Here is a 27,628-nt window from a genome sequence, read left to right on the forward strand (position 1 = left end):
CGCGCACTCACAAACACACACATACGCACTCGCTCACAAAGCTCGTAACGAATTATGGAACAGTGACCCTTTCTTAAGACGTTTTATGTTCTTTCATCCAAACACTTGATATGTTTGAATATGAAGTAACTAGACATTTTCATTCATAACTATAGAAGGGTTATTATGGCATGATTTAGTTTTTGAATTTCTTTCCCATAATCGTTATGGCATAAGGAAGTGTAAAAAATGTAATGCTGCATCTCATGGCCAGAATTAATGTTTTTCTTTATTTACTTTCTTGGCTTGATGGCCCATCTCTGTCTGTCTCTTTCTCCCTTTTTTTCTTTCTCTCTCTCTCTCTCTCTCTCTCTCTCTCTCTCTCTCTCTCTCTCTCTCTCTCTCTCTCTCTCTCTCTCTCTCTCTCTCTCTCTCTCTCTCTCTCTCTCTCTCTCTCTCTCTCTCTCTCTCTCCATGTTATTTTTCAACCTCGTCATTCAAGTAGTGTTCACTCCAAGAATGCCCGGACAGCGGTTACCACCAGTATGGTCCCCCGCCAATGTGACCCAATGGGAGGCCCCAATGTTCGGGGCAGCAGCTCGCTTCCGTGTCGGCGTGACGGTTCTGCTGTTCGTCGTGGCCGCCGCTGGCAACCTGGCACTAATGGCCAGTGTGTGCGGCATGCGCAGCCGCCGTCATTCTGCCTCTCGCTTGCGACCGCTCATGGTCAGCCTGGCGTTGGCTGACCTGATGATGACCTTTGTGGTGATGCCTCTGGATGTGGTGTGGAATGCCACGGTGCAGTGGTACGGGGGTGATGCTTTGTGCAAGATGCTCAGCTTCCTGAAACTTTTGGCCATGTACGCTTCGGCCTCCGCGCTGGTGGTCATCGGATTGGATCGCCATCGGGCCATTGTGCAGCCGCTGCGAGCTCTTCGCGCTCGGTGCAGGAACAGACGCATGTTGGCGCTGGCTTGGAGCTTCAGTCTGCTGCTCGCTGCGCCACAGGTGTGTGCTTTGGCACTACGACTGAAACCAGTAGCGTGACCTTCATAAAGTAAGAATGTAACGGTTCAGTTTAGTGGACTTGGTTGGATGAGTGGGGATGAGGGCAAAGGGGTTGTCGCATGGTCAACGAGTGGGATCTCAATGAGCTACATTAATGTGACAGTTCAGGTCGGATACTTTTTTAAGAGCAGTTAAAGGACAACCGACGTCTACGGACAAGTTGTGTCCATAATTTGTAACATCACTTCAAAAGACTTCTACTGCGTGTATTTTCAGAATCAGAATCAGAATCAGAATCAGAATCATCTTTATTGCCAAGTATGTAGAACACACAAGGAATTTGTTTCCGGTAGAACACGCTGCACTAGTATCGTCATCAAAAAAAACTGCTAAGTGGCACTATACAGTTCCATTTTGGCTACTGTTTACAAAGATTCCACCGCATATAGCCATATTTTACGTTTTAAGACTCGCTCTGAATATTCAGGAAGTTTTACAAGTTGCTGACGATGCCTGACGTGACGTCATGTCAGGAACTCCCCTGACCGAGAAAGCCACACACAATGCATTTTGGGTACTTTGTTTGGTCTTCAAACATCGTGTTGATGGCGAAATTAGAAGGAAAAACACATAAATAACGCAATGGTGAATCGTTGTGTGTCGCACCAACACTACCAATTGCGGTAACACCATAAAAGTGGACACAAATTCTCAGCAGACAAATCAGCCCATTTCCAACTGAGCTTGTGCGCCATCTTGTGCATTTTCTGGGAGCTACATTGGAGTCCAGATGGCTCGAATTGATACGGAAGGACTTCTTTAATCGATTGCAAACATTTATGCTTTCTTCTTCAGACTATTGGAATCATATTCATAACTGGATGAGTAACACGAAAGCATCCTCTCCGAATCTGAACTCTCTGAAGCCATTGTTTTGTGTCTGGAGTATCCTGGTGTGATGTCACGAACCAGGGGGCGGGACCTTCTGAAACTCGCCATTTCCTGGGTCATTTTGAAGCAGTTTTGGGACACTTTAAGTAATTTTTATTGGTGTTTTGCATTTGATTAAAAATATCAGCCTGTGTGTTTTGGGTATTTAAATGCTATAAATCGTTTTTCTGATGTCAGTTAGGAAACAAAAAAAAATGTGTTGGTTGTCCTTTAACCATGAATTTTCAGTAACTTATCTTGAAATGTAAAAGAATAAAAGTCTGCGGAAAGTTCTGTATCAGAGTATTGCCGATTAGTAGAGTAATAATCCCGGATGGAATGTCCTGGAAATTTAATGAAGAAGACCACCTGCTGCTAGCTTGGGCTAACAACACCCTTTGTTTACACGAGGAATGCTAGCAAGGCTACGAAGCTTTCTGGAGAAACACATTAGAACACGGGTGGTAAGTGGGGAAGGGGATCACTCTAGTCCTCGAGAGCCCTCTATCCCGCCTGTGTTATATACAGACGCTCCCCACTTTACGAACGAGATACCCGAGCAGTCGTTCGTAAAGTGCATTTGTTCTTAAGTTGCTTCAGTGCTATACTGTATTTTGTATGGAATGCATGTTTAAGTCAAACACTGAACGGCAAAATATAAAACACAGACTAACAGTCGTCAAATACATTCACGCCTACTGTAGTATGACGACATATATCTTCGAGTCATCAGTAAGCCATTACTGAAGTTTATGGCACGTAATTACTGAATTACGAGACAGTAGTCATTACTTTTTTTTCTCCTGGAGCGTCAACAGGGAAGAGGAACTTCCTCCCCGCCCACATACTATGCGGAGCCAATTGTAAGTAAGATCGGGATCATAGCCGGAACTCGTTGGCAAAACCGGGCGCTGATTGGTCAGCACCCCAAACGTCTCTGTGTGCGGGCGTGTGCATGAAGCACAGTACGCAGTCTATTTCAAGCGAGCTCGGCCGAAAAAAGGCGTGCAATAGAAAATCCAATTCACAACATCTCTGTCCGAACATTTTTCGACATACTGTACCCCCCAAAATGTTTGTGTGTACCGTAACGTCGTAACTCGAATGTTTGTATGTTAGGGAACGTCTGTATTCATCAGTTCATTATCACGTTTTCATGTTATGCTTTCAACATATCACGCTATATGATATCATGTTTTCAACATGTGTTATTTTTAAGATGTTTTATGTCGAGTTACCCTGACGTCACAGTCAGACACTGATGGGATTCTCCCACTTGCAGCTGTTTGTGTTTGGCGCGGTGGAGGCGGGCGAGGCGGGCGTTGACTTTACTCAGTGTGCAACCCACGCCACTTTCAGCGTCCGTTGGCAGGAAACGCTCTACAACATGTTCCATTTCAGCACCTTGTACGCAATTCCCCTACTGGTGATGAGTTGTTGCTACGGCCATATAATGCTTCATATCAACAACACGCACATGAGGAGTAAAGGTAACCGCAGCACCGTATCAATAAAAATATCCTTGCCAATTGCTGGTATGGAATATTGTTTAATTGGCTCCAAATCAGTACTTGTCATCTTCATCTTAGATTTCAGGCAACATTTAGCTGAAAGCAGTGACTGACCGTCAAGGCCTGCAAAGCCTTCTGTGCTGGCCTAAAAATATTTGAATCACGGACTGATGTTAATTATATTTTGTCCATGAATTCTTATTAAATAAAATCCTTTCATTAATTTTCCCCTGTTGTGCTGCTTCTAAACATGTGTTTGCATCTTTAAGCATTTAACCAATTACATTTCAGCCATCATTTGTTACCAGGGTCGGAAATCGACCTGGACGCCTTCACAATCAGTTCTGCGGGCCCTGTCGCATAAAATGTGTCACTCAAACTGTTGCTCTAACCAATCAGATTTTGAGTTGGCAACCAAAAAGGGGTAGCAATGACTTCTTGAAGGCGCTGGGCAACGTAAGAGTTTTCACAAACTATAATTGGCTAGTCACTAGCGGCTAGTGACTAGCCAATCAAAAGTTTGCGAAAACTGCTAAAATCACAAGTCGCTAGTGACAAGAGCATACTGGCCAGAGCTAGCATACTGTATCAGTCACGAGCTGCATAAGCAAATATATTGTGTTGATTTAATAGCAGTGTTGTCAACCCACAATGGCTGAAGGAGGAGAATAAATGGATTTGGTTACAGATTTATCATTAAAGCCATTTTCAAGACTTTTCAAGAAAAAAATGATCACGTCCATTTTTTTCTTGAAAAGTCCGAAAGGTCGGTCAGTTACAGTATTTCATCAGTTATTTCCTGGCTAATGGTACCCTCTAATGGACTTGCAGTAAATCACACCACACTTTTTTCACTTTGGATTGATTCAGACATAGCACTACTGAAGGCCTAGCGATGAAATCCTTGGTCCACCACTGGCTAAAGAACGGCTTTCAAATATGTCACCTTTCTGTATCTCAGGCGAATTGCGTCGCAGCAGCAGCGACGGAATCTCCAAGGCCAGGATGAACACGTTGAAGATGACCGTGGTCATCGTGTTGTCTTTTGTGGTGTGCTGGACGCCATACTACATCCTGGGGGTGTGGTACTGGTTCCACCCCGAAGTGGTGGACTTCACACCAGAGTACATCCACCACAGTCTCTTCCTCTTCGGGAACCTCAACACTTGCTGTGATCCGCTCATCTATGGCTTCTACACACCCTCCTTTAGGGCTGACCTAGCGGCCTGCTGCCGTCCGAAACTACGGGAACCGGGTCCCGCGGACTTTACGCTTCCTATCCCCCTCGCCCAGAATGCAGTGGAAGGACGAAAAAGGCTGCCGAGTTCTCAAATCCGCATTAGCGTGGACGGAACCGGTACTGACACTCCGCTGACAACTTGTGGAGAACGCCGAGTGTGAACACGTACAATAAGAAGCGATAATAATAATAATAATAATAATAATAATAATAATAATAATAATAATAATTGGATTGGATGGATTGGATTTGCCTTTATTAGTCTCACAGTGGAGAAATTAATAATAATAATAATCATAATAATAATAATAGTACATTTGATTTCTAAGCGCCTTTCAAAACTCTCAAGGACACTTTACAGTCACTGGATTTTTTTTTTGTGTGCGGGTGAGCAGCGGCAGACAAGATGGACAACAGGAAGCGGCCTGGGTGTTTCCTTCCTGGGTGTATCCACTAACTGTCGCCATGATAAACCATCCATAATATGTATTTTGTTTTGGAAATTACAATCTATAATATTCTACTGATAAAAACCATGACACTTTGTGAATCATGATTAATCAATTGCAGCTCCTTATGAAGTGATTTGGCCACCGGGGGCGCTGCTATGCTGCCATTCAAACAAATGAAGAAGACATTTGCAATCCATAAAATTGACTCATTAACTACAGTACCAGTAGTTGTATTTTGCAGATGAAAAATAATAAATGTTTGGTGGTATGGTTACATTGTGGATCTGTCTTTTTGGTTGGTCTTTGTGTTGCTTATAAGGTTATAAGTTTTGGTCAAAATGTTTTATTTGGTCATCGACAATGTTTTGTTTTTGAGGACAAAACAGAATGTGTATGTGTGTGTACAAATTTCAGCTTCCAGGTCACTTTTAGTCTATCACCCCATTAACCCCGAAAAACAAATCCAAGTCCAGAAAGTAAAAACCGGAGACAGTTTAGCTCTGGCTCCAGGTTGTTCTATTTAACCAGCAGATAACTGGGCTTGTTTATCTTCCCTGTTGACCCTCTTCAAGATAAGCGGGTGTAGGAAATGGATAGATGGATATAGCCCGACATTTACTTCGTGGTGTCATACAATGACTTCCGCATCGCGTCGTTCTGACTTCTGATTGGCTGAACGACCAACACGGACGGAAGCGCCACAAAGAGAAAATGGAGGCCGGCGCGTAAAGAGACTAACTACGAAATGATAACACAGCTCAGCCTACTGACCACTGCAACCCTAAGTAAGACTTTAAGTGAAAATAAAAAAAGTTTTGCGAGTTAAATATAATTTTCGACCATGGTGGCGACTGTTGTAAACCACGAAGGCCGACTAGGTGACGTTATTACTATATGATTACAACAGGGGAGCTTCCTCCGAAGCTTATTACGCCCCTGTGTCTGCTTTGAAAGAGAACTCGAATTTATACAATACAATATGCAGTATATTTATTTACTATCGTACGTTCCTAACATGTGTAGCTGTAAAAACAGCTTTAGAAACCACGTAACATAATAATAATAAAAATATAGATGTTTGCCGAATGTCTCTATTTACAAAACAACGTATCGGTTCTGTTTTAATTTCCAAAAGAGCGAATTTATATATTACATTCACGTTGCCGTTTTCACCCCCAAAAAATGGGGAATTCACTCAACCCGGAAGTAACTCAAATAGATAGAAAGGTAGCTAGCTAGTTCACAGATATTGAATAGATAGCCAGCTAGGCTGTTAGCTAACTAGCTAGATAGCCATATAGCTAATAAATAGCCAGCTACATAGCTAGCTAGCCAGCCAGATAGCTAATAGATGGCTAATAAATAGCCAGCTACATAGCTAGCTATCTAACAGATAGCAAATTATACCAGCTAACATTTTCTTCTGTTGGCATGGCAACTCCCTTGCAAACAAACTACTCTCTTTGTCGTTGATGCATACACAGATCAAAAGTGAGATGTCAGGGCGGGGGCGTGGCCGGCGCTTTGGAGAGGGCACCGGCAACCGAGGCGACCCGCTCTTGTCGTCCGTCCAGCAACCCAGCCCGCTATTTCCGGTAAGCGATTGTCGACCAGAAATTGGCTAACGTTCCTTTTTACACTTGACCTTTCTTCTGTGCGGCGCAGGTGATGGACCACAAGCCCCTCCCCCTGACGGGTGGTGAAGAAGCAGAGTACCTTTTGGCACTCAAGCAGGAGTTCAGAGGCACAATGATAACGCGACCAGGTTTTATCCAGCCGCACACGGGTCATAGGTCACATGCAGGTCAGTGACCTTGTTCTTTTATCATACGATGAAAAGGTTTCTTCAGCCGTCCTCTGTACTTCTTTGAAGGTGTCAGACATTTCGCTTCTTATCCAAGAAGCTTCGTCAGCGAACTAGAATTTTAGCTGGTAGTTTTGGCACTATATATAAACCTACTGTCCAGACGTGGCGGCGCCGGACTCTGCTATGATAGGTCCCTGCTCTCAGGTTGGGGGGAGCAGAGGACTACTCCCTGCGGCTTCACTGATTACTTCTATTGTCCTGACTGATTCCTTCTATTGTCCTGCCTGAGTATGAGGTCTACGACTGGCCTGATTGCCCCATTAGCCCTGGTATCACCTCATCAGCATAACTCAGCCTATGTTGCCTCAGCAGTCTATTGTAGGAACGATCCAACTTGAACCTCACCCCACCATGGCGATTTAGTGAAGGATTTTGCTGTTTTATGAAAATCGCTTTCTTTACTCCCCTCTCAAACCATCTATTTTTTTCGCTAAGATTGTAACCTCATTGTTGTCAAATGAGTGGTTGCTATCTTTTAGGTGCATATGTACTGCCGATTGAGGCCCACGAGTATTATCCCTGCGATGTTGATAAAGTCTTTTTTGGAGAATTTGTTTAGTCTCCCCAATGTATTGCTCTTTACTTTTTACTCTTTTATCATACATTGTCATACATCCAGATCCTTTTTTTAACCCTCAGATGTGGAAAGATATTCAGACAAATATCACAACTCCAACGAGCAGACGGATGCTCTGACCGACTGGATCACAGGTACGGTACACCCACTTGAAATCATTTGAAAACTCAGGTGTGCGTTCTTCAGTCACATGTAAGTATTTTTCAGATTTGTCTCACACACCATGATTTTTTTTTCTTGTACAGACTGGAAGAGATTCCCAAAAGAAATAAGACTATGTGTCAGAAGATCCCTAAAAAAAGGTCAGAAAAAGGACAAAAACACGAATGCACACCCGCACACATTAACTCATTCAATGCCTGATGTGCAAAAATATGTCCGCTCCAGAACCAAGGTTTTTGTCATTTCCACTCAAATTGCAGAACCCGCAGAATATTTCAGTTTTAGGACTACAAAAACATTCAATACAGCGTTAGAAACCTTAGACGCTCTTCTTTCATGAGAAAAAATGTTAATTCCTAAATTAGTTAAACAAAATATAGAATAAAAAGCAGAGTTCTTGAATCGCTGATAGAGAATAAGAAGTTTTCATATTTAAAAGTTTCATGCTGTTCTATGCATTGTCAACACCTATGACTCAATATACAAGTGTAGCACGGGCAACCTGGGGTCAGTTTTCACAGGAGTCATTTACGACTTGGGGAAGTCCTTTATCACAGGGGTAATTTCACGGTAAGATCAGAGCATTGTCATCAAATGGTGAGTATAGTTTTTGCTTTTTTGAATGTTCCTGTGTCCATTACCATTTTGTGTTTGGGAGCCTTTTACTGAGCGAGTTGCTTGTTCTGTAGCCACAAAGGGACATATGTCTTCTTGTGCCGGTCCCAAGCCCGGATAAATACAGAGGGTTGTGTCATGAAAGGCATCAGACGTAAAAGCTTGGCCAAAACAAACATGCGGATCAAACTTCTAAAGATGGAGGACACTGATTTGCTGTGGCGACCCCGTCAAGGGAAAAGCCGAAGGGAAAAGAAGAAGATATGGGTCTGGAGTTATATGAGCTTGAAATGGGGGAGGCTGTCCAAAATACAATGCAATGCATACATACATTAATTCATAAGTTATATGGGTCTGGAGTTATATAAGCTTGAAATAGGGGCGCTTGTACAAAAGGCATATGCTGCCCCCTCGTGGAAGGGAAAAACATGGCCATAGGTCTGACCAACGCTTTATAAGCACCCCCACCCTGCAAGAAAAAACAAAACCTGAACAAATTCGGGAATGGTGCTCCACGTCATGTTTTCAATTCCCGAATAAATTTGGGAATGGCAGTGAATGAGTAAAAATAAAACATTTTAAAACGTCATTTATCGTTCTTATTCGTGTTACAAAAAAAGTGTTGATTCACAAAGTGACTCATTTTCTCCACTTTTTAGGTCAGAAACAGGTGTTTTTTTACTGTTGATTACAAAACAATGGAAAAATTTCAGTTTTGTTCTTTTGAGGGACGAGGGTCAACTATTTTTTTCACATTGGTGGGGGAAAAAAAAATACTGCATTCGTAACATTTTTAGTGTACAGTGATACCTCGGTTTACGAACCCCTTGGCTTACAAACTTTTCAGTTTACAAATGTTACATTTATGAAAAATTTACCTTGGCATACAAACTTTTTTCATACACGTAACTGCCTCAATGAGTGATGTGTCGTTCGCCAACGAGCGCGTTCTTCTAACAACAAAATGGTAGCCGACTGTTTCTGTCCTCTATTCCCCACCCCCAGTCTTCGATTAAAGCCACATGATTGGCAAGAACGAAGCAGTGAGGGGAGGTGGTTTAAACATTAAAGAGACAGGCAGACGACAGTGAGAGTTTCAACATTGATATTTCAAAGGCAGAGTGTAAATTGCAAGGTTAAAATATCCCATCAATCTGGCTCCACAAACAACCCGCACAAGCCATCTGTACACTTGATGCAAAAAGCTATCAACCCAGCTAAACAGAACACAATTGATGAGGAACTAGATAAAATTATCGCAGAGAAAGCACGTACAAGGGATCATTCCACAAGATGGTGAAAGAAGGTTACGTTCCTCATCAAGTGTTTAATGCTGATGAAACCGGCCACTCCATTCCATCAAGCCATCAACGACCGTCACAAAGGTAAATACAACTACTTTATTATACAGTACAGTTTACTTCTTTAATTATAACACCATAGCACATTTATTATACATAAAATAAGGTATATTTTGTGTAGTTTTAAGGCATATAAAATTAGAAAGTACAAAATTATGTTTTATGGGGACCTGGGAACGGATTATTCTCATTTTAATGGTTTCCTATGGGAAATTAATTTTTGGGATACACACTTTTCACCTTACTCTGTCTGGGAACCAATTAAGTTCGTAAGCCAAGGTCTCACTGTATTACAGAAATGTATGGACTTGTTCAAATCCAAAATGGTGATGACAGGTGTGTCCAAAGCGGTGTTGGAGTCAAAGAAAGGTCGGACTGATGAACAGAAGGAAAACGTAGAAGACAAAAAACAAGTGCTCCTCAAACTGGAGGTAAAGTCAACACGTAAAGTTAGCAAATAGCACAACCTCAATTCCACCTCATAATGTCGCGAGCTTCAATTCCATCAAGCACATAAGACGCCACTTTCACTTGCGCCTTTAACGAAACAATGTGATTGTAACAAAGACGCTGGCCAACGAGGAGCAGCGGAGCTCAGAGGACGAGGATGAGGAAGAGAAAAAGAAGGAAGGCGATCAGGAAGTAGACGATGAATACGACGAGGAGGAGCTGGAGGAAGTGAGTGCACGACCGCGCGGATGCTTCAAGTCAGAATGGCTTTTATTTTGAAAGGTGACCATGCGTTTGTGACAGGAGACGGATTACATCATGTCCTACTTTGACAACGGCGAAGATTTTGGCGCCGAAAGCGACGACAACATGGACGAAGCCGTTTACTGAAAGCTTTGGGACGTTGCCGTGGTGATGCAGATGTGACAATTCTCATTTAAAACGTTTTTAAAAAAATTCCTTTTCATGTTAAATGTTCACTTTTTACTCAAATGCCTAAAATACAAAGTTTTATAGACTAAATAATGTGTTTTTTACTTGATGCACAAAATAACATAAGCTTGAGTGCTCCAACTTGGAGCTGTTAACTCATTCACTGCCATTCTGTAATTTGTTCGGGTTTTTGTTTTTCTTGCGCGGGTGTCGATAAAGCGCTGGTCAGACCTTTGGCAATGTTATCCCTCCCACGAGGGGGCAGCCTTTGCCTTTTGTTCGCGCTTTGTTACATTTTCAGCTGTTAACGCACTAGATATATCAATATGTATATATTGTGTTTTGTACAGCCGCCCCTATTTCAAGCTCAGATAACTCCAGATCCATATAACTTAAGAATTAACTCTTTTTTTTCTGATGAAAGAAGAGAGTCTAAGGTTTCTAACGGTCTATTGAATGTTTATGTAGTTCTAAAACTCAATATTCTGTGGGTCCTGCAATTTGAGTGACAAAAACCCTGGCACTGGAGCGGACGCATTTTTGCACATCATCTGGCAGTGAATGAGTTAATTACCCCATTTTGGCATCTTGTGTTGAACGACAAACCTTGCGAGATAGGCGAAGTGAAAAACAATGGGAGCATTTTTGTGTCACTATCATGCAACAGGGATAGAAAATGTATTCAAGTTATGGTGTGCTTAGCGAATGGCAACACAAGATGGCCGCCGGTGGCTTCACTTCTCACTACAGCAAATACGTGGCATGCAGAGTCCATTCCCAGTAATTTAATCTGTGCTGTATGTTGCACACAGAGCGTATTTGATGCAAAAGATCGACTTGATTTGATATAGAAGCCACCGCGTCGCTTGTCGCGTTCCATATCTTGGCTCGTGTTAGATTGTTTTCAGGGAAAATACATTTAGGTGAAGTTGTTACCTTTTTCAATTTTTGCATAGAGTAGTAGAGGATCATACCACTTAAAGGACAACCGACGTCACTTTTTTGTTTCCTAACTGTCATCAGAAAAACGTTTTATAGCATCTAAAATACCCAAAACACGCAGTATATTTTTAGTCAAATGCATAACACCAATAAAAATTACTTAAAGTGTCCAAAATCTGCAAAAAATTGAGCTGCGAATTGGGCATTTTCAGAAAGTCCCGCCCCCAGTTCGTGACGTCACGCCAAGACGTCTTGCATTGATGGAGAATCAAAACAATGGCTTCAGATTCGGAGAAGATGCTTTCTTGTTACACATCCAGTTATGAATATGATTCAAATAGTTCTGAAGAGGAAAGCATACATGTTTGCAATCGATTAAAGAATTTATTCCGTGCCATTTTGAGGCAACATTGGGGGGAAATGTCTCACCCAAAAAGAGGCAGAAAATGGCCACCGAGCTCCTGTGATGAATGAATCAGCCAGTTTCCACAGGCTGATAAATTCCTTAAATGGAGCTTGGACGCCCTCTTCTGGCTCTTTCTGGTGCAACACGAGGTTTTCAGACCAAACAAGCGTTGACGTGATGGAAAGGCTGCTACAATGTGTCCTTTTTTTCGGTCAGGGGCGTTCCTTCAGTGACGTCACGTACGGACTCGTCACCAACTCAAAAACAAGACTTCCGGAATATTCAGCACGAGTCTTAAAACGTAAAATATAGCTATATGCGGTGGAATCTTTGTAAAATACGCCCAGTAGAAGTCATTTGAAGCCATTTTACAAATTATGGACACAACTTGTCTGGAGACGTCAGTTGTCCTTTAAGAAGGACTGGGGGGTGGGGTCAATGAGGGTTCATCTTGCTGAACTTGTCATGCAGTGCATACGCACTAATGGTGGGTGGTCCGGCATCCAGGGGGCAACCCTCCACCAGGCTGTTGGCCGGCGTTGGCGGCACCCGTCCATCCTCATCTTCAGCCTCGTCGTCCTTGTCCTCTCCGTCACGGGCCCTCAGGAAGTCTTTGAGGAGCGGCAGAAGCTTCTTTCGCGACGCCAGCTCGTTTCCTGAACGACGGACGGACCAAAGTCAAACACACTGGAGGAATCGCACACTAAACTTCTTAAGAGTATTTAATACAACTCGGAGAAACAAAATGGCGGTTGCGTATAAACAATAGGTCTGGGTCATCGTTCTAATTTTGGACCAAACTTTGGGAAGCTAGGTTAAGCGCGCACTTCTTACCTTGGTGGTAGGCCACCACATGAGTATGGGGGCTGCTGATTGGACGTAGTTCAAGGGATGGGTCGCCGGCCCGCTCCAGGAAGTGGCTCACCTGTGATGGGCGGGTGTGGGGAAGGGGTCATATGAGTGCAATAATAATAATAATAATAATAAATTTCATTTCTAAGCGCCTTTCAAAACTCTCATGGTCACTTTACAGTCACTGGATCAGTTTTTCTGTGCGTGAGCAGCGGCAGCCACATGCCGCAGCATTCACTCAACCCGGAATAACTCAAATAAATAAAAAAGTTAGCTAGCTAACCACCAGATAGCCAGCTAGCCAATAGATAGCGAATAGATAGCTAACCTGCGAATAGATAGATAGCTGGATAGATAGCTAACAGATGGCCAGCCAGCTAGCTATATAGCTAATAATACATACTAATAATAATAATACAACCAGATACACCTGTATTCACAATGCCATTGAGTGGGAACCGATCCTATTCTGCCCACACACAAGTTGCCGCATGGGAAAAAAACAATTTCCTCATAAATACATCATATATTGCGTGTTTTTTTTTTCAATCTAGCACAACTCTAATATACAGAATGTATACATTTTGTCAATATCAGGGGCATCCTTAGTTGGGGAAAGTTACTATAATATTAATAATAACACATTACATTTCAAAGGACAACCGACGTCTCCGGACAAGTTGTGTCCATAATTTGTAAAATGGCTTAAAATGATTTATACTGAGCATATTTTAATAAGATTCCACCGCATGTAGCTATATTTTATGTTTTAAGACTCGCGCTGAATATTCCGGAAGTCTTGTTTTTGAGTTGGTGACGAGTCCTCACCCTACGTCACTGAAGGAACGCCCTTGACCGAAAAAAGGACATTGTAGCAAGACGTCTTGCCGTGACACCACGAACATGGGGGCGGGACCTTCTGAAACTGGCCACTTCCGGTTTCAAATTGAAGTACTTTTTAGACACTTTAAGTCATTTTTATTGGTGTTTTGCATTTGACTAAAAATATTATACTGCATGTTTTGGGTATTTTAGATGCTATAAAACGTTTTTTTGATGTCAGTTAGGAAACAAAAAAGTGACGTCGGTTGTCCTTTAAGCGCCTTTCAAAGCTCTCATTGTGACTCAAGAGGAACATGATTTTGATCCTTTCTACTGGAAAACAAGACAAAGTACTACGAGGCACATTGTACCTGTTCCCTGCAGGGGGCGCTCTGGCTGAAGAGTGCCAGCTCTCTCACTGGCTGCTTGGCCTCCGTGAAGGAGATGCTCATCAACACCAACAAATCCAAACCCAGCTTGTGGCAAAAGCCGCAAAGCTCCGCCTCCAGCTCCACCCTCTGGAGGAACGCCTGACATACATACGTACACACATGCGGGCGCACACAAATACACACACACACACACACACACACACACACAAAGACACACACACACACACGTTAATCAACATATTAGCAACACGTATACTTAGACTTATGCATTCACACTCACATTGAAAAACATACTCACATCCATTCATCATCCTCACCACAAATGAGTTAGCACTGAAACATGTGTGTGTGTGTGTCTAAAAGTGTACGTGTGTATGAGTTTGTATGGCTATTTTTGTGAGGTCCACTATGATTTTATACCAAACATGAGGACATTTTTGACAAGTGAGGACTTTTTGCTCGCTCCAGGAATGTGTGTAGTGTGTATGTGTGTAGTGTGTATGTGTGTAGTATGTGTGTGTGCATGCGTATGTGCGTGCGTGCGTGTGTGTGTGTGTGTGTGTGTGTGTGTGTGTGTGTGTGTGTGTGTGTGTGTGTGTGTGTGTGTGTGTGTGTGTGTGTGTGTGTGTGTGTGTGTGTGTGTGTGTGTGTGTGTGTGTGTGTGTGTGTGTGTGTGTGTGTGTGTGTGTGTGTGTGTGTGTGTGTGTGTGATAAACAACCTCAATGGGCAGGAAGAGTACAGAGACAGCGATGGACAAACTTCCTTTGAGCATCTTCATGTCCTTCATCAACATCTGTTCCGTGTTGAGGCCTAGAGACAATGACATCATCAGTTGTGACATAAGATGCTAAAAAAAAGGCGGGGCCAGGCTCACCTGACACGTCAAACTTCGCATTGTGCAAGGCCTGGAAGAGAGCGGCACGCGGTGGCAAGGCAGGGAAACGCGCCTCCAGAGCGGCGACATATTGGCTATCTTTGGCTGTCACCTTACCCGCCGCGGGCGCCATGTTGACGCAGTCAGTCAAGATGGTCGCTAAGCAAAGCAATGGATGCTTATCAGTGACGAGCGAGCGGTCGAAGAGGATCTTAGAAGGTCGCTTACCGTATAGAAGCTGCGCCAGCTGCTTGTCCAGAACGTGCGGCGCCTTTTGGATAAGTCGTTCGGTCACCAGGGTGGCGCAGGAGCCCACCGTCTCCACGGTAACCGGACAGGATGGACTGGGATTTCGTTCTAAGGCGTGATGGTCAATCACCTCCACCACCGCCCCCTCTAGGTCGGCGTCTGAACTGCAAGGACAACACTTGTCACTCCGCGACACTCCCTGGTGGTGGGTGGTATTATTACACATGGATTCTGAATTAATAATAATAATAATACATTTCATTTATAAGCGCCTTTCAAAACTCTCAAGGACACTTTACAGTCACAGGATATTTTTTTCTGCGGGTGAGCAGCGGCAGCCACACGAGCCAGCGTACACTAAACCCGGTAGTTACATAAAGTAATAATAATAATAATAATAATAATAATAATAATAATAATAATAATAATAATAATACATTTCATTTATAAGCGCCTTTCAAAACTCTCAAGGACACTTTACAGTCACAGGATATTTTTTTCTGTGGGTGAGCAGCGGCAGCCACACGAGCCAGCGTTCACTCAACACTGAAGTAACTCAAATAGATAGAAAGTGAGCTAACTCGCTAATAGCTAGCTCGCTTTCTATCTATTTGAGTTACTTCCAGGTGGTACTTTAATTTGACTTTTAAAAAGCTAGCTATTAGCTTGCTAGATAGCTAGCCAGCGAGATAGCTAATTATGTATGTTCCGTGTTGAGGCATATCTAGCTAGCTAGATAGCTAATAGCAAGCTAGATAGATCGCTGGCTAAATAGCCAGCTAGCCAGATAGCTAACAGATAGCTACTTATGCGCATTCTGCCCTTTGCTCATTTTATTTATTCATTTATTTGTTTGTTTGTTTGCAAGTTTTGGGTGGGCTACTTGCAATACAGCCGTAGCGCCATCCAAATATTTACCTGGGAAGGACGTTATGGTCGACGAGCGTTAGGCGTAGGCGACCCATCCGCCGGAGCGCCACCAGGTCCAACTGGTCTCGGAAGAGCAGAAGGTCTGGAGAGAGGCTGGCCTGGCGCAACAGGAACACGTTGTCGGAACGGAGCAGAAGCTCCCCTTGCCGGATGTTTAGCAGCGGCACGCAGAGCGTCTCTTCATCGCCACATGTCTGCCGAGAGGAGGAAATCGGTCTTATTATAGCTGATGTTACGGCTTTCGGGGGGACACACTGTGATATCGGCTCACCTTGGACAGGAAGTAGGCATACGCCAACGCGGACACCATGGAGTCCAGGTCGCATGCCTCATTTCCCAGAACCACGTGGAACAGACGGCTTGATGTTCGCCCATCACTTGCCTATGAGGAAGACATCCGACAAATAATTGCAAATAATATCTGACATCCAACGCTTGACCTTCAACATTCCATCGTTGGCATCCAATATCCATACAACATTCAAGGACAACCGACGTCTCCGGACAAGTTGTGTCCATAATTTGTAAAATGGCTTCAAATGACTTATATTGAGCGTATTTTACAAAGATTCCACCGCATATAGCTATATTCTACGTTTTAAGACTCGCGCTGAATATTCTGGAAGTCTTGTTTTTGAGTTGGTGACGAGTCCGTATGTGACGTCACTGAAGGAACGCCCCTGACCGAAAAAAGGACACATTGTAGCAGTCCTTCCATCACGTCAATGCATTTTGCTGTCCTTGTTTGGTCTGAAAACGTCATGTTACACCAAAAAGAGCCAGAAGAGGGCGACCAAGCTCCATATAAGGAATTTATCCGCCTGTGGAAACGGGCTGATTAATTCCTCACAGGAGCTTGGTCACCATTTTCTGCCTCTTTTTTGTGATACATTTCCCCCCAATGTTGCCTCAAAATGGCACAGAATAAATTCTTTAATCGATTGCAAACATGTATGCTTTCCTCTTCAGAACTATTTGAATCATATTCATAACTGGATGTGTAACAAGAAAGCATATTCTCCAAATCTGAAGCCATTGTTTTGATTCTCCAGCAATGCAAGACGTCTTGGCGTGACGTCACGAACTGGAGGCGGGACTTTCTGAAAATGCCCAATTCGCAGCTCATTTTTTGCAGATTTTGGACACTTTAAGTCATTTTTATTGGTGTTTTGCATTTGAATAAAAATATCAGCCTGCGTGTTTTGGGTATTTTAGATGCTATAAAACGTTTTTCTGATGTCAGTTAGGAAACAAAAATGTGATGTCGGTTGTCCTTTAAACATTCGAGAACAATGGCAGCATTTTTGGCCAGTTAATTAAGTTAATCGGTAAGACCTTTTTAATTTCAATTACCAAATTTTTATTAATTATGCCTGGTAATTTTACTCAAGCTTACCTACCTGTGAACTCTGATTCTGTCTTGCGTAATTAATAAAGAGTGAAAGGTTCATGCGAAGCTAGATTTTCAGACAGTGAACGTGCATTTTCACACGTCAGAAAAATGAATGAGTATAAGAAATCAATGGGAGTCGACACACTCACAAACTACATTCAGGTCAAACTGAATTGCCATGAAGTGGAAACATCAAAAGAGTTGATTGAAATGGCCAAAGGTGCTACAAATAATTACAACAAAAGTCATTCTTAAATTTTAGAATTCATGATTGGACCATGTTATACATCAATCAAATCGTATTATTTAAAAATCATTTTAATGTTTCATTAATGTTTCATTTTAAGTACGCTACAAAAACGTACGATTAGTCACCATTTTGTAAGGGCGGACGCCATTATTTGTAAGATTGCCAACAGCTTCGGGTTGACAGGTATACCCATCACCAAACTTTGGTATTGTCTCGCGAGATTTTGACAAGTTCGCATAGCTCGCGTACGGCTGCCACCGAGAGGGGCTAATTGTGTCTCTTTCAATAACTGTCATCCTCGTGTACACGTATGCGTTAATGTGTGCGTGCGCGTGTACGTGTGTTACCTTGACAGCTGCGTGGCAAGCAGATAGAAAGTCGTTCATTGTTCACACACGGCTCCAGTCCAGTGATCAGGTGTGTGTGGCGTAGTCACTCAATGACCAAAAAAGTGACGAGGGTATATGGCGTGTGAAAGGTCACGCTGCCTTCACTGTCCTCTCCCAATGGGAATCTTTCGCTACGTTTACTCGTGTCATCGAAGCTCCATGTTTGACATGCATCCTAGCTCTGAGTTTTGTTCTTATGCTTGGAAGCTTTCGTTGCAATGGAAGCCTGTAAGTCGTGAGGCGCGTGAATGACGTCACCAGTAAGCGACATTCTTGTGGTACTTTAATTTGACTTGTAAACATTGTCGGTTAGCTCCAAAAGACTTGACAGTACCTTTTATTGGGGGTTGCAAAGTGCGTAAACCGTACAAAAACGCAGCACACACCTTCTAGTGTATCACATGTCCAATTGTTGATGCAATATACAAGTTCTTTATTCGATGGGGTTTATAAATTACATTTTCCCATTTCATATTTTACATATTGATAGTTGTTGTTCCTTTCCCGTATGCCTAATTTACTTCACATCCGCTTCCTTAAATCCCGAGATTTTAGGATGTCATATCCAGATATGGTACGGGGCCATTATAACGCAAATATTCTATACTATATTAATGTACTAACATTTCCCACATAGGGCAAAACGTTTTGAACAACACAATTGTGTTAATCTAAGTTTCTAATTTGTGTTCATATAAAGGAAGAATATTTTACATTTTTTCAGCAGGACTTGAAGCCAACATGACTGAACTGTACAAACATTTCAACATTTTCATTTGTGCTTGTTCGGTTTAGTTAGCAGTCTTGCGTGCTTGTTTTTAAATATATAAAATTTTCCAAGTTTTTAAAAATGCTTTTCAAAGTTGAATTTCTGCAATTGCCTGGCAACCAGTTCGGTGTAACCCGCCCTCTACCCCAAAGACCGCTGAAATAGGCTGCAGCATGACCGGAGACCCTTGTGACGATAAGCAGATCAGATAATGGAATGATGGAAGTTGAACTTTCAATCATGCAAATAACCCTCTGACGTAATCTCTAGAAATTAAGATGACTTGGCTTTTCAAATAAAGATAATTTATCTTTTCTGCTCAGCTTCATTGACTTCAGGCTGATGTCACAACATAAATACTCAACACGGGAGCAAAAAGTCTACAAAGTTGTTCATTTATTGACAAGTTAATTTCTGTTTGTTTGCACGGGGAGTTTCAGGAATCTCGTTTAAAGATAAACAGAAGACTTACTAACATAATTAACTTCATAATTAATGAATGTTAATGAATGTGTCCTCATGAATCCCATCCGCCCGTATCGACGACGTCTCTGGTTTCCACAGCAACATGTAAATGCCGCCTACTTTACGGCCTGCTGGGATCACATTGACCTGTGACCCCCTGGGATGATGACTGACAGCTGTTAGTCAGTAAAACGATTTTTTTTTCTGAAACAGTAAAACAATAGGTCAGTGAACGCTGACCTCAACATTTATATCTTCTCCACGTAGTTTCCGGGGAACATTCCCTCTCGGCCTCGTAGGCGTCCGTACCACCAACCCGACGGATCTAAATGTCAACAAGAGAAGAAGTGGGTGAGGAAAATGAAGCAAAATGGGCAACAGAAGAAGGAGGAGAAAAACTCATAAAAGGAAGGAAGTGCAGAAAGATATAAAGCTGATACCTTCAGTGAGAATCTCAATAACGTCATCTGTGTTGAAGCTGAGCTCGTCAGTGTCTTGGGCATCGTAAGCATAGAGGGCGCGACACTGCGGGGAACGAGGCTTTGGTTTAGGTGCCGGTTTCGGTCGACCTGCTCCTGGGACCGGCTTTATCTCCTTGGAACGCCGACGCTGCAGCCTAAAGACAGACAGGAAACACAACAGGGAGTCAAGTATGGAGAGCCTCACGTAGTGTGATGGTCCCCTGATGGGGTGACTCCATCATCATGTTCTCATCTTTTAACTGACAGGATCTCAACAGGTCTACTTGGACTAGAGTGACAAGTGGACTCTGATTGACATGCATTCATTTCTAGCTGTGATCCAAGTGTTCTCACCCAGCGGCTCCCTGGTCCGGGACATTCATGAAGCCCATGTCTACATGCTTAGCACGGCCGCTATCACGGCGATGCTGGTTCTGGTTCTGAAGTCGAGGTAGACTGGGCTGCTCCATGCTGGACTGCTGCCTCAGTAACGTGCCTCTGGAGGAGCTTCCTTGGCGGCTCTTGATGCCCCCATTGTAAGGTGCTGATGAAGTCAACAGGACAATTGAGTCCTGCAGTTAACATTATTAAAACAGGGTATGTTCAATTGGTACCTGGGTTGTTTTGGGTGCTGGGTGTGGCACGATTGTCTCGGTGGAAACTCTTACGGTTATCCCTCCTTGTGGGTCCTGAGAACAGAGGGTAACTCAGAGGAGACACTCAGAAAATCCCAGTTGTACTCTCGAGACCTGTTGGAGCTTACGGGAGTTTTTGGGCAGACCAGGTCCAATGGAGACATGCAGGACCTTCCCACTGGGTTTTAGGAATGCCTCATCCCCTTGACCCACCTGGAACTGAATCTGTCTGGAACCCGATGAGCTAAACGGACCCCATCCTCCTTTCTTCACTTTGAACTCCAGACTGATCAGACAAAGGAATGTAAAGAAAGATCTAAATCGGGAACCAGACACAACTGGTTTGACTGATACGACGTAGAATGTGTTTGGGTCCTCACAGGTTGTTGAACTTGAGCGGGAGATTACTCTGAGTTTTCTCATGATGACGTTTGATCAGTAGACTGAGGAATTCCGTCTTGAAGACACTCTGGAGGACACTATCATAGTCTTGTTGGTGGATAATAAAGATGTCATCTTGCAGGGTACTAAAGATGCACAGACAGAAAAACTGTTCAAGTAGTACATATTTCCAGTTTCATCCAGTTCCACCTCTAGACCTGATACAACTTCTGGTTTGCGATCCTGAGATTCATTCATAACAACAGACTTTAATACATTAATTTTCAACACCGTTCATCCTGAACAGGGTTGTGGGGGGGGGGGGGGTTAGGGGAGACTACAGGTGAAAGACTGACTACACCCTTGAACTGGTCAATCAATCGCAGGGCACATATAGACACAAAGAACCATTCACATCCACATTCGGACTGTGACTGAGTGGGAACCGATCCCATGGTGCCTACACTCGAGTTAGGCAAGTGTATCATGACATTATCACCGACACAACAGAAAAAACAAACTTCTCTGCTGAAAATATTCTAATCACAGCAGTGTGTCTGAATATCTACATTATTTTCTTGTACAAAATTTGTACACAGATTTTAAATAATGTTATTGCAGTTCCTTTTCTAAACCCTGTTATCGTCCGGAATTTGGTTCTTATGATGGACTCCACAGTTGGGATTTTTACCTCAGAGAAACAGACTGGATATTTTCCAGTTCCATCTTCCTTTTGAGAACCTCCTGGATTTGACCTTTATCTGGCCCCTGTTTCACCTTCTCCCGACCAATCATGTATAAGAACTTGGGGGTGAGTATGAGGTCACGCTTTACTGTCTGGTCACAAGAAAGACAAGATGGAAAAACATCTCTTGTGTTGAAAAGGCAAACAATTCCTTGAGTTTGGTATCCATCTTACCCTGAACCTGCGATCAAATTTGATGACCACATCGGCAAAGTCAATCCTCTCCCTGCGACCAACAAACTGCCGGATCTCTGGGTGGACATCGGTACCAATGTAATCGCCCACAAAATTTCTGTTCAAGCTGTTCTTGCGACGTTCCTTCTTGTTCAGGAGGATGTCGGATGCTATAAGAAAAAAATAAGCAATAGAAGCAGGCGAATCTGCTTACAGACACCGTGCGTGAGAGATGGGGTCTTACCTTCCTCCCTCATCTTCACATACTTGCGTACGGCGATGTGTTTACGCCACGCCTTTTGGATGACCCTCGCGTAACCGTTGTACTTCCTCTCTCTCATTTCCTCCAAGAGGAAGAGCTGCAGAAGATACAACCAAGTGACGGATCCAGATCCAGAACTCCACTCACTACCGCAACGTCTTTTCCTACCGACTCCGGAGCTTTAACAAAGACTTTGGTCTTCCCCAACTGGAACTGATCCTCGTCCATGTTGACAGAGTTTAAGAGATGCAGGACGCCCTGACGCTGGTCACCTTGCCAAATGGGCCATGTCTCTTTGGTCAAGATGGCGTACCTGCGTGGTCAAAATGTTAGGGAGAGCGGGCATGGTCATCTGCTATTGGCGCTCACATTCCAGGATCTCTGACCTCTGCAGGAACTTGTTGAAAATGCGACGATATGCATATCCGGCTCGACGGACCCGGATGTTCTCACGGAGGCCCAGGTACTCCACCTGATGTCGTACTCTGTTCTCCTCCCAGTCTCGAGGACGTTTGGTCTCGTTGGGTTTGATGCAGCGAATGTAGTGAGGGGTACACTTCATGAGTGTCTGGACCAAAGTGTTGGCTTGTTTCTAACCAGACAGGAGGATCACAATGAGGTCACCAGGTTTGACCAACCCACCTGAAGAACACCCGGTTGGTCACCTTGATTTTGCTGCTGGCCGTGCTTGGACGTCCTCTCTTCTCAGCGTCCAGGTTCTCGGGGAAAAGCGCTCTAATGAACGGACTGACATAAAAGCATCGCACGCAGCCGTGAGGTCACGACAGGCTGGCGTTGTCACATGTGACGCCATGAAGAACTTACAACTCGCTGCCTTGCATCAGCTCAATGATGTCGTTGAAGAGTACGTCTCGGTTTCTCTCGCAGAATCCTCTGACGTCGTACGACACCTGATCGACCCACGAGATTCATCAGACAGACCTGATAGACGAAACACGTCATGGCTCGGTGGTGTGAAGGTGGGTTGACCTTTCCGGCGTAGTGGTGTACGATGAATCCTTTGTTCCAGCTGCTGAAGTGTTCGTGAGAGCCAACTTGACCTTGGAGTTTCTGGAGCAGCGTCTGGTCTGCGCCATCCCCTTTGGCGTGCATGGTTGCACACACATCATCCAACACGCTCATGATCCCAGGAGGATTCTGGGAAGGATCATAAGGACGATCACGGAAGGTATTGTTGTGCATTCAACGGGGTCTGGGAGGTAACTGGTTTCTTGATTCCTGAAGACGTCTTCACTTCCAAATCTTAGCTATGTCGTTCCCCTTCAAATGTCAGTGACGTCTATGTGGTTGTTGTGCAGGATGCCCTTGGGGTGGTCAGTCTACTCAACCGAGGGGTCCCCGGTATTTCAGATCATCTTTCAATAACGTTCTAACATCTCTCATCCAAAGATTGTCTCAATCCAATGGGAAAAAGACACCATTGACACATTTCTCAACGCCCATTCCTTATCCAAAACTGACAATCACCAGACCTAGCTGGCAGCAACAAAAAAAGTCCGTTTGACGAAATTGCCCTCCTAAACCATTAATAGTTTTATTATTTTGTGGATTATGATGAACCAGAGGAATGAGAATCCACATAGACATTGACGTAAAAGTATGAATTTGATGTTGAAAGGTATATTTTTAATATTATGCAGTTGGGCCACTCACCAGTTTGGACTCAATGAGGTCACACACAACTTTATTGTTGAAATACTCGATGGGTGTCCATTTAATACCCTCCTGAACATACTCCTCCTACACACACACACACACACACACGCACGCACACACATACACACACACACACACACACACACACACACACACACACACACACACACACACACACACACACACACACACACACACACACACACACACACACACACACACACACACACACACACGTGCATAGATCTGTGAAGGAGGTTCTTGGATTGTGAGAAGTTGTCTGAGACAATGGTAATATCCAAATACGTACCTGTTCTGCCTTTAACGTAAGTTGGATGAAAATCTGCTGCAGCTTCTCGTTGACAAAGTTGATGCAGAACTGTTCAAACCCGTTTTGCTAAAGTCACAAAACAAACGCTGGATTAGCGTGTGTGTGTGTGTGTGTGTTTTCTTTGTTTTACCTGAAAGATCTCAAAGCCATAAATGTCCAGGACTCCGATGTTGAACTCCTCCTGATCCTTCTGTATAGCTCTATTGACACACTGACACAAACACGAACACACACACACACACACACACACACAGACACACAAACAGTCAATGGCGAGGGAGCATCCAATGGACCAGAACCGTGTAAAGACAAACTGACATCGACCAGGAAGTCAAAGAGGCGGCTGTACAGGGCTTTGGCGAGGGCGTCGCGGGTAAAGCAGGCCTGCTCCGTGTTCAGGGTGACCGAAATTGACTCGGTCTTGCCCCCCCACTTGCTGTCCATAATCCTGCTGGTCAGTTTGCTGCACAGAGCGTCCTGGGGGATCCCGAGCAGGAAGGACGGGAAGGCCAGAACTGAAGCACACACACGGCGTTACATGAGTTGGTGACCAGCAACATGACTCCACGTGCAATTTTTCAGCACTTACAATCGGTACTCTCCACCACCGCAAAATTATTCTCCTCGCGGAAGTTGATGTTGCCCAGGTGGAGGATCCCTGCGACCAGCTGAATGACCGAATCCTGGTCCTCCACGGACAGGCCCACCACTGACATGGCGCCCTGTCTCATTAACAAATATATCAACAGAAAAATTTAGCTAAATGGGTATGGAGACACCGACAAACAGGACAGAAAAAGAGGGCTAAACGAACCAAGGTGTCAGAGAATTCCTTCTTGTCATTGACGTCTTCCACTGTGAACGTTCCCGACTGGTTGAGGTAGTTGTAGTAGTCGGGGGTTGTGACCCCAAGGTTTTCCCTCTGCTCCCCACTCGCTCCCTCCAGCAGCTGAGAGTCAGAGCTCAAAGGTGAGTCAAGTTAGCGTTAGGGCTTGTAGTTTTAAGTGTGTTTAAGTTTGAACTTTTGTTTGGAGTTGATGGGAAAGAGGTCGAGTACAGTGCCTGGTCTGATCCCTCCAGGTCATACCTGATGGCATCCGACACTGTTCATTAATAACTGCAGGTAGGACCCGATCGTACCTGGTAGTAGATGTGGAAGTTCCTCTCTCCTGGATTTTGTGAAACCACGCGGCTCTTCTCTAACAAGAAGTTGGAGATCTTTCCTCCGTCTGGAGCCCCACCGCGGCTGAATTGGATCTCAAAGTACTTTCCCTGTCAGCGGATTGCACGTTCCATGTGTGCGTGTACGTACAGTATTTGGGTCTGTGTGTGTATGAGTGGCAGGTACTAACAAAGCGGCTGGAATTATTATTCCGGACCGTCTTGGCGTTCCCAAAGGCTTCCAGCAGGGGGTTGGACTGTAGGATGATGTCCTTCACGTGCTGCACACAAACAGAAATGTATTTATGACAGTAGTGGAAAAGCTCTTGAACCCTGCCTCACCTCACCCCTAAATCCCCCACTACACTAACCTGCACTTTCTCGCCACCCCCCGACACCTTGGAAACGTAACTCATGATGTATTTGGCTGCCACCGTCTTCCCGGCGCCACTCTCCCCACTGAGAACCACCAATGAAGTCAGATAAGTCAGAGGGGGAGCCATTTTTTTTCCCTTGACAAAGTCCCGCTCACCTGATGATGACACACTGGTTCTCGCTGTCAATCATCATGTTGCGGTACACATCATCGGCCAGCGCGTAGATGTGAGGTGGGTTCTCGTATTGAGCCTGGAACAGTTGACATACTCAACATGGATGCTATACCACAAGTTCTCAACGTGTGGTCATGATGGGTGGAGACCCTTTTGGGTACGTTACAAATGCTATTAAACAATATTACTCAGAAAAAAGCATCAGAGGAATACGTCTGTGTAAGCTCTCAGTCGTACAGGAGTGGTCCATCGATGAGATACCTTCAAAAAGTACAGATGACGGCTGAAGAAACCTTCTCATCATCAGAGGAATAGAATTGAAAAATTTCCATGTGCGGTTTTTGCTTTTATGATATTGTGATTTGACAATAATCAAGAAAATGGGAGTCAGGAGTTGAGATTCCAAACGCACCAGACTACTACCTGACATACTGTATTGGGAAGACACAAAGTAACTTGAACCTGATTTTTGTGAATGTATCTGGTACCTACCGCTCCCTGGTAGAGGTCTACTTCTCTGTCTGTGAAGTATGGAAGTTGTTTAAACGGATTGACGGAGATCAGTACGGGTCCAATGTAGGTCTGAGCAAAACATGTCAAGGGTTGCAGTTGAAGTGGTAAGTGAAGTACTGAAAATAGTGTGGTTGAACATGTGGGTGTGTTTCAGCGCGTTTTGAGGATACAAAGATGTAATCGTCCATGTATCTCTTCTTGAGGTTCTCTGTGATGGCATCTTCGTTGATTTTGGACAGGAGCACCATGTCATCCACACCGCTCACTTTCACATTTTGAGCCAACCAATGATAGCGCTCCTTGCTGCCCTGTAACGGTGCCATAACACAACTTCAATTTTAAACACACACGCAATCTCTCCAATGCAAGTTTGGGTCAATTCGTGAAGACATTCAGTTTCATTTTGACACATGGGGGACATTGGAAGACAGATTTCAGGTCAAGGCTAAAAAGCATATTTTATTTTTCGACTCAGTTTATGGGGCAGAATCCGAATGTCAGAGAATATCCCGATAATGTGAGCCACAGGCGTGTCTTCTTCCTGAATTTCCAACATTCCAAAGTCCTGTTGGCTCATGTTTGTGGACGCAAACGACACAATTTACACACTCAATGTGTGCGTGTGTGTGTGTAAGGGGGAGGCAATGTAATTTAACTTGGTAAATGATTTTTTGGTATCGTCTTATATTTATTCCATTTTTTCACCATTTTGCATGGTTGACTTTTGGTTCATTTCAATCTTGTCATTAGATAAACAAACCAGAAACAGGAACAAGAAACAAGTCAAGGTAAAAGTTTCAGAAGAGAAGCCACAAGTACAATTTATGAGAGTATCAAATTCGGGCTCTGGGTCAGAACCAGCACCATTACAAAGACCACTGCCATAATGCATACAAGGACCCGAAAGAGGATCAGGACAAGGGCGTGTCACCAAGAAGTTGTCCTCACCATGTCTGCTACTGTCACTTCCTGAAAAGTTGAAGTTGACCCCACAAATCAATCCAGATCAGATCACTTAAGTCCACATGAGTCCACTTTGCTGCTGTGCACACAGTAGCTACTTTGGAAACAGACGAAGCGTCAATGCCAGCCGTGTCCATGCAGGTATGGACAGGTATGGCCACGCCTCCCGCTCCTTCTCCTTCAAGGAAATCTCAGTACAAACACATGCGCCTGCCCTCTGCTGTTAGCAAACAAAACAACCAGTCTTCAGCTGAGCTGGAATGTTTTTCGTGGTGGAGAGATATAAGGAGTCGGTCCTAAAATTGACGTAGCTTTCACCATGAACATTTATTTAAAGCTATTTCTCACTTCACCTTGACTGCCAACGTGTATTGACTATTTTTGTAATGTTACATCTGTGTAGGATATTTAAATAACAATTCAACACAGATATTCCACACAATTCTACTCGTTTGT

The 27,628-nt window shown here is 43.9% G+C and overlaps 4 protein-coding genes across 4 annotated transcripts; 2 read left to right on the forward strand and 2 right to left on the reverse strand.

Moving 5' to 3' along the window:
* The first annotated feature begins 484 nt into the window (after positions 1–484).
* Positions 485–4,874, forward strand: LOC148896951 (gonadotropin-releasing hormone II receptor-like). Its single transcript, XM_088999730.1, has 3 exons — positions 485–987; positions 3,200–3,407; positions 4,390–4,874. Exons 1-3 carry the CDS (start codon positions 499–501, stop codon positions 4,827–4,829), a joined length of 1,137 nt encoding a protein of 378 aa, XP_088855856.1. The 5' UTR covers positions 485–498; the 3' UTR covers positions 4,830–4,874.
* A 901-nt stretch (positions 4,875–5,775) lies between these two features.
* On the forward strand, positions 5,776–10,677 carry polr3glb (RNA polymerase III subunit GL b). The gene is made up of 8 exons (XM_088999736.1): positions 5,776–5,905; positions 6,605–6,715; positions 6,786–6,924; positions 7,627–7,698; positions 7,810–7,866; positions 10,039–10,133; positions 10,270–10,380; positions 10,456–10,677. The coding sequence occupies exons 2-8, from the start codon at positions 6,617–6,619 to the stop codon at positions 10,540–10,542; spliced, it is 660 nt and encodes a 219-aa protein (XP_088855862.1). The 5' UTR covers positions 5,776–5,905; positions 6,605–6,616; the 3' UTR covers positions 10,543–10,677.
* Positions 10,678–10,816: 139 nt separating this feature from the next.
* On the reverse strand, positions 10,817–18,323 carry prune1 (prune exopolyphosphatase 1). The gene is made up of 9 exons (XM_088999725.1): positions 18,043–18,323; positions 16,324–16,434; positions 16,041–16,246; positions 15,102–15,286; positions 14,874–15,032; positions 14,718–14,809; positions 13,978–14,136; positions 12,767–12,857; positions 10,817–12,588 (listed from the first exon to the last, which is right to left on the reverse strand). Exons 1-9 carry the CDS (start codon positions 18,079–18,081, stop codon positions 12,368–12,370), a joined length of 1,263 nt encoding a protein of 420 aa, XP_088855851.1. The 5' UTR covers positions 18,082–18,323; the 3' UTR covers positions 10,817–12,367.
* A 909-nt stretch (positions 18,324–19,232) lies between these two features.
* On the reverse strand, positions 19,233–27,318 carry myo1eb (myosin IEb). The gene is given in 28 exon segments (XM_088999720.1): positions 19,233–19,643; positions 19,759–19,934; positions 20,134–20,323; positions 20,394–20,468; positions 20,543–20,700; positions 20,795–20,941; positions 21,487–21,632; positions 21,715–21,884; positions 21,959–22,073; positions 22,145–22,289; positions 22,363–22,568; positions 22,642–22,723; positions 22,802–22,887; positions 22,967–23,134; positions 23,651–23,737; positions 23,964–24,050; positions 24,115–24,195; positions 24,303–24,499; positions 24,574–24,706; positions 24,799–24,933; positions 25,125–25,256; positions 25,337–25,426; positions 25,517–25,604; positions 25,678–25,772; positions 26,189–26,278; positions 26,380–26,517; positions 27,158–27,201; positions 27,204–27,318. Coding segments are annotated over 28 exon segments (3,444 nt in total). The 5' UTR covers positions 27,310–27,318; the 3' UTR covers positions 19,233–19,566.
* Between the last annotated feature and the right edge of the window lie 310 nt (positions 27,319–27,628).

This window comes from Hippocampus bargibanti, linkage group LG06, assembly GCF_051943395.1.
Source record: "Hippocampus bargibanti isolate YZ-2025 linkage group LG06, ASM5194339v1, whole genome shotgun sequence".
NCBI classification, from domain to species: Eukaryota; Metazoa; Chordata; class Actinopteri; order Syngnathiformes; family Syngnathidae; genus Hippocampus; species Hippocampus bargibanti.

Coding starts and splice junctions, on each gene's coding strand:
- LOC148896951 (XM_088999730.1), top strand. CDS start 499: ATGCCCGGACAGCGGTTACCACCAGTATGGTCCCCCGCCAATGTGACC. Junction 988..3,199: donor TGCTGCTCGCTGCGCCACAG/GTGTGTGCTTTG, acceptor TCCCACTTGCAG/CTGTTTGTGTTTGGCGCGGT. Junction 3,408..4,389: donor CACGCACATGAGGAGTAAAG/GTAACCGCAGCA, acceptor TCTGTATCTCAG/GCGAATTGCGTCGCAGCAGC.
- prune1 (XM_088999725.1), bottom strand. CDS start 18,081: ATGAACGACTTTCTATCTGCTTGCCACGCAGCTGTCAAG. Junction 15,287..16,040: donor GACCATAACGTCCTTCCCAG/GTAAATATTTGG, acceptor TTGTCCTTGCAG/TTCAGACGCCGACCTAGAGG. Junction 12,589..12,766: donor TGTGGTGGCCTACCACCAAG/GTAAGAAGTGCG, acceptor TCCGTCGTTCAG/GAAACGAGCTGGCGTCGCGA.
- polr3glb (XM_088999736.1), top strand. CDS start 6,617: ATGTCAGGGCGGGGGCGTGGCCGGCGCTTTGGAGAGGGCACCGGCAAC. Junction 10,134..10,269: donor AAGTGCTCCTCAAACTGGAG/GTAAAGTCAACA, acceptor ATTGTAACAAAG/ACGCTGGCCAACGAGGAGCA. Junction 10,381..10,455: donor ACGAGGAGGAGCTGGAGGAA/GTGAGTGCACGA, acceptor CGTTTGTGACAG/GAGACGGATTACATCATGTC.